We start from the raw sequence: 5796 nt of genomic DNA, 5'->3' as shown, positions 1-5796 counted from the left end.
AGAGAGAGAGAGAGAGAGAGAGAGAGAGAGAGAGAGAGAAGGTGTCTTTTTTGTAATACAGGTGTTTTCAAGCGTCCCATTGACACGTTTTAGATCATGTATTTGGAGGCAGGGTTCTGCCCTACCTGTCAGTGCCAACGCAGGCTGAGGCTGAGAGGGATACAACATCTCCTCAGAAAAACCGAGATACTCGATAAAAGTTCTCCCCTATCGAACTTGGGTCTCCTGCCAGCGAAAGCAACGCGCTGGTATTTGAGATTGACAGAATAAGCAGCCTTTGGCAGTGGTAGTTGAGATTGACAGAATAAGCAGCCTTTGGCACTGGTCGTTGAGATTGACAGAATAAGCAGCCTTTGGCACTGGTAGTTGAGATTGACAGAAAAAGCAGCCTTTGGCACTGGTAGTTGAGATTGACAGAATAAGCAGCCTTTGGCACTGGTCGTTGAGATTGACAGAATAAGCAGCCTTTGGCACTGGTAGTTGAGATTGACAGAAAAAGCAGCCTTTGGCACTGGTAGTTGAGATTAACAGAATAAGCGGCCTTTTGCTTCACTTAAAAAATTAATTGTCATTTTCCTCATAGCTTTTTACGCCTCTTTCAGCACAGTAAGGCTGTATAATAAGAGAGACATCCGAATTTAACGTTTATAGGACTGGGTCAAATGGGGTTCAAAGCCTTAAAAACTCTCAAAACAGCTCAAATTCAGAACAAATCCTTGATCATGTATTGATTTAAAGTAAAAGTGTTAACAAACAGTTTGATGCTAGCTACGAGAATTCTTTTGACAAGCTAAAAAGGTGGTCTTGACGAGCCTTTAACGATATGTATTCATTCATTACACCGTGTCAGATGCTATGCAAGTGCTCATCAAACTTCAACCTTAATTTCTCTAAATTTGTTTAGCGTGCAGAAAAAATGAGTTACTTCTCGGATTTATCAAGCCAGGTGGAAAAAGATACATTCTACTTATTTTATAGGTGAAGTCTTTACAATCTGTATGTATGAAATAATTAAAGGAATAATATATATATATATAGGTAAAGAATATGGCATCAATAGAAATTGTATCAATTTGACCCTAGTATCGAGTTTTGGCCAATAATATCTCCAGTTGTGGATTGCGAAAAGCATCTCATTTTGTCAGCACGCCTCACAATTTTTATTTCCTTTGCAGCGCACAGCCATTTGCTACCCAGGAGACAAGGATATTATGTACCGGAGGAGTTACGAGGACTCGTGGAAGGAGCTTGACAACATCACAGACGCCGACGACCACCACACGGAAACACAGATGGCCAACTCGTGGTCCGTGGATAACAAAGACAGCCTGGGCCACTTCAGGCACGGCTCAGACCACAGCGAGCACGCCGTGGATTATACCACATTTCTCCAGCAGAGCGCTCTGAGAGAACAGCAAAGACAGGAAATTCAACAACAGCAACAGCAACAGCACCAACAGCAACAGCAACAGCACCAACAGCAACAGCAACAGCACCAACAGCAACAGCACCAACAGCAACAGCTGCGTTCTTCGATTATTTCTCACGGATACATCGAGAGTGTAAATAATAATGAACCTGTCATCGAGACTTTCATAGAGGATGGTGAAGACATACCCGTCATCGAGACGGTTATAGAAGAGGCTGTGACGGATTTCTCGGCGTCTTCGCCTGTGTTCACCACCACCAGTAGTGCCGGGAGAAGCCCCACGCCGTCTCGCTCCAGCTCACAGAGCAGAGAAAACGGGACGTCAGAGCACGTCTATTCAGAAGTGGCGGTGACCTCTGTACAGAGGACGAGAACAAACAGTCATAGCGGTGAGTCCTCTCCTACTGCCGCCATCCAGCCGATTTACGCTACTGTGAACAAAAAGCGGGGAAGTACGGGCAGTGTCAGATCTGTGGGGTCAGGAAAGACCCGAAGAGCACCAGAGGCGCCTTCTGGCGCGAAAGTTGTCGTGAGTAATGGGGTCACGGAGAACAATCTGGATGAGATTTCCACAGAACTACGCAGGCTGCAGACGAGGCAGTCCACCTTAGGCTTCCGGGAGATCTCTCGAGTTGCCGGATCGGATACTTCTTCCAGTTCTCAAGGTTAGTCACTTATCTATTATATATTCGGCAACTTGGAAACACATGTGTCACTTTTCCCATAAAACTACGACAGCTACAGAGGTGAAAGGAAATTAGTCAATCAAAAATCGGGCTCCGTCTTGGGGACCTATCTATCTTTTTGCGGGAACTTTCCACCTTTCAACTCTGTAGCTGAAGTCTAAAAAAATATTGCTTATCGCAGATAGCTCATTTTCTTCTTTTCTGACATGGCTCAAAACCTCTCGATCTTTCTTCTGTAACACCAATGCTCTGTGTTGTCTGTCTGTTCTTCTTCTTCTGTTTTCCATTAAGTGTGCACATCAAGACCTACCATAAACAGACACGTATTTGATTTAACAAATATCTGTCGGCCACTGTTCCTCAATTTGAAGACTGTTTTAGCGGGTGGTTAGCGGGTGCTCTGATGTGGTTTGTTCCTTCTTTCCTTTAAGAAATATATCGTCTCTGTCTCCCCTCCTTCTTTTTTATCTTTGTTACTCTCTTGTAACACCTCGAATCTTCGGCACTTATATGACCTTGTTATGTTGCAAGTGCGTAAAACTCTTACTAAAACTAAAACAAAGACCGTTTTAGTCTACATGCATGGATCCGAGGTTGGAATCAGATCTGTGTCTGAATTTAGTTCCTATTCCTGGAATGTTTTTCCTTTCAGTCTGATGTCTTGTCGACGACCTAGCGCTCTTCTGTCCAAATTACCGAATATATGTTGTCTATTATGGCGTGCAACTCCACTAATTGTTGTTATTTTTAAAGATGAAAATTGATCTCAGTATTGTTTTTGAAATATTTTACACCCACATCAATACAATTTAGCCGAACGTTGTGTTTTACTATCGTATCCGTACGACGTGGGAAACTCTGTGCCACCACTTTCAAAGATGACATTTACTCGTTAATCAGATCCGTACGCTTTGCATCGCAGTGTGTCAAATTGATTTTTTGAGAAATACTGAAAGTTTCAAAGAGATCTTCGTACTAGATCTAGAAGTATTGTAAAATGTGAAGAATACAGCCCCGGGGGTACAAAATGACCCCAGGGTGTACGGATAGGGTTAATTAGAAGTCCTGCTTCAACCATGTTCGTCAAGGTCACCCAGAACTAAGTGGGGTGCAGCGTCCAAACTCCAAACAGACCAATGGAGATACCTGATGAAAGTACTTTCCCAAACGAGAGTCGCACTCACATTCCCGACTCCATCCGATGAATCAGAAGGGCAGTGTGCACTGGACATAGAAATCTACAGTGCTGTAAAAATTCATGGCGCTACTTATCCTCAAATATCTCTTAAATGGGTAAATCACCGTCACTCATACTTTGCACAGCTGTTTGTATCAATTTTTCTTAACTTAGTCATATTTTCTCACAACAATTGAGGCTAGATTTAAAAACTGTTTTTCATAATTTATATAAAATGCTATAAGTCTCCGTCACGCGAAAAATGGGGTTGTTCACAGCCCTTCCTGCTTCTTGCACACATTTTGTGTACGCTTATGGCCTACGTCACAGCTCACCAATGACACTCTTTTAAAAAATGGCTAAACACATTTTTACACTGGGTTCTCAAAACATGCGTTCAATAAGCATACCGTCGCGATTAGAAAACAATGTCAGACTTGCTTTTCAAAGCGACGTTGCCCAAGTTGTACACTTTTTTAAAAGCTGGAGAAAACGTCGACTTCGATTTTTTATTAATATTTGTTAAGGAATTTTCTAGAATACAGTGTAGAGGAGTTTGAAAAAATAGTCATCAGTTAAGACAAATTGATATAAGTCATTGTGCGAACGTTGGAGAATCTGTGTTCGATAGCTAAGGATATATATGGCAATAGGTTACGCCACGAATTTTTGACCGCACTATAATTATAACCAATACATCACAGACACCAGTAGTCTTATCAAAGATTTTCCACTATCTTTGGTCTCATTTTGGCATTTCTGAGCTGTGATGAATATTAAACATACGAACTGGGGGCTCTCGTGGTGGTCTAGAGAAAACTGTGTTTGTCTCTCATTCAACAGGTCCCCGGTTCGAATCCGGATAGCGACGGAACATTTTCTCCTCTAAATGTTCTCTTTTCACCTCCTTTCCTGCTCTTTAAAAATGTTTTGTCGTCTGTTTTGTCTCCACTTTCTGACCACTCCCCCCTCCCCTTTGCCCCCTCCTCTGGGCTTCCGACTCTTTCTGCAGCCTTTCTACTGTTACTCCTTGGCTCCTTCTCACTGCTGTCTTTCATCCATACCCCTGATCTTATGGTAGGTAAGATCTAACACCTAGCCTTCTCGGATAAGGGCGAAAAATCTTGGAGGTCCCGCGTGCAAGTTGCACACGTTAAAGATCCCTTGGTAGTCTAAAATCGATAAGAGTAGGCTTCGGCCGCCATCCGGGCAAAATTCAAAATTTCCTACCAACTGAAAATGTTTCATGTGTCTCGCGCGCTCATATGACCTTATGCAGTTGTGAGCGCCGTAAAGCATTTACCATATATATATATATATATATATATATATATATATATATATATATATATATATATATATATATATATATATATATATATATATATATATATATATATATAATTTTTCTCTCTGACAGCCTCATCGGAAAAGGGCGATGATTCCTTCGACAAGGGTAGTAAAAGCGGCACCTGGACATCGCTCAAGAACAAGCTGAAGGGAAGCCTCAGGATAAAAGGATCAAACAGTACGTATTGATGGGACGTTTTGTCTTGGCCTATAATTCAGGAAATGGAAGTTTCATAATTTTGTCTAGCGTGTGTTCGAAGCAGGGGTAGGCCCAGACACCGCCCAGAATAACATACTTAGGGAACCTAAACAAATGGGTAACAGGGAAAGATCAGGGCAACGTAGCTTTTTTGAGAGCATCCGAGCAAAGGAATGAATGGAGAACCATGTTGCTCCCTGTTGAATGTCGTTGAATTCTTCTTTAGCGGTGCTGCTTGATTGCAGTTTACAATTACAGTCTGTTTTTATTCTTTGGAAAATCAAATTTAATTCAGATAAAAATATCGTGAATGTTATATGTGAGGCAGCGTGGTGGAATCAAAATAACCAAAGACAAGAAACTTGCGTTTTTCCACAGGTTTGTGAATTTTTGTCAAATTTTTGTTTTTTGCTTAACGCCTTTCATGCCCACTAAAGAACTAATTTCTGTGTGGATTTTTCTGGAAAAACGTTATTTAAAGGCACAAAAAATGTAAATGTTCTATTACCACGGACTCTTAAGCAAAGGAAATAACTAACCTTTGGCGGCCATTTTCTCACTAATTTTACCTCTGAAAACAGGTGACCCCCACCTCCAACTTTCGTAAATATCTTGACTTGTATTCAAGATAAATGGATACTTTTTCATCCAAATAAAGACAGGTGAACGAGCTTTAAGATGATACCAATAACTTTACATGCCCAAACATTGATGAGAGCCTGATTCCACCACGCTGCCTCACATAGTAGAATACCCTCGTGAAGTAATTATGTTTGTGTCATAGAGGAGGGATTGTGGGCTACCACCTCCAAACATTCACCTGTACTACTCACGACTAACAGATGCGCTTATATGAGATACCGAGAAGGAGATGTGAGAGTAAGGAGAGAGAGAGAGAGAGAGAGAGAGAGAGAGAGAGAGAGAGAGAGAGAGAGAGAGAGAGAGAGAGAGAGAA

The 5796-nt window shown here is 41.6% G+C and overlaps 1 protein-coding gene across 1 annotated transcript in view; it reads left to right on the top strand.

Moving 5' to 3' along the window:
• Window positions 1-5796, top strand: part of LOC101849653 — a gene marked incomplete in the record, with an annotated part of 73610 nt that overhangs the window by 58428 nt on the left and 9386 nt on the right. Inside the window, 2 exon segments of the mRNA XM_013088951.2 lie at window positions 1176-2094; window positions 4713-4820. Coding sequence (XP_012944405.1) covers window positions 1176-2094; window positions 4713-4820 — 1027 coding nt within the window.

Source organism: Aplysia californica, unplaced genomic scaffold, assembly GCF_000002075.1.
Source record: "Aplysia californica isolate F4 #8 unplaced genomic scaffold, AplCal3.0 scaffold00842, whole genome shotgun sequence".
NCBI classification, from domain to species: Eukaryota; Metazoa; Mollusca; class Gastropoda; order Aplysiida; family Aplysiidae; genus Aplysia; species Aplysia californica.
Note: the sequence above shows the minus strand (reverse complement) of the source record. Positions and strands in the feature narration are given on the sequence as shown.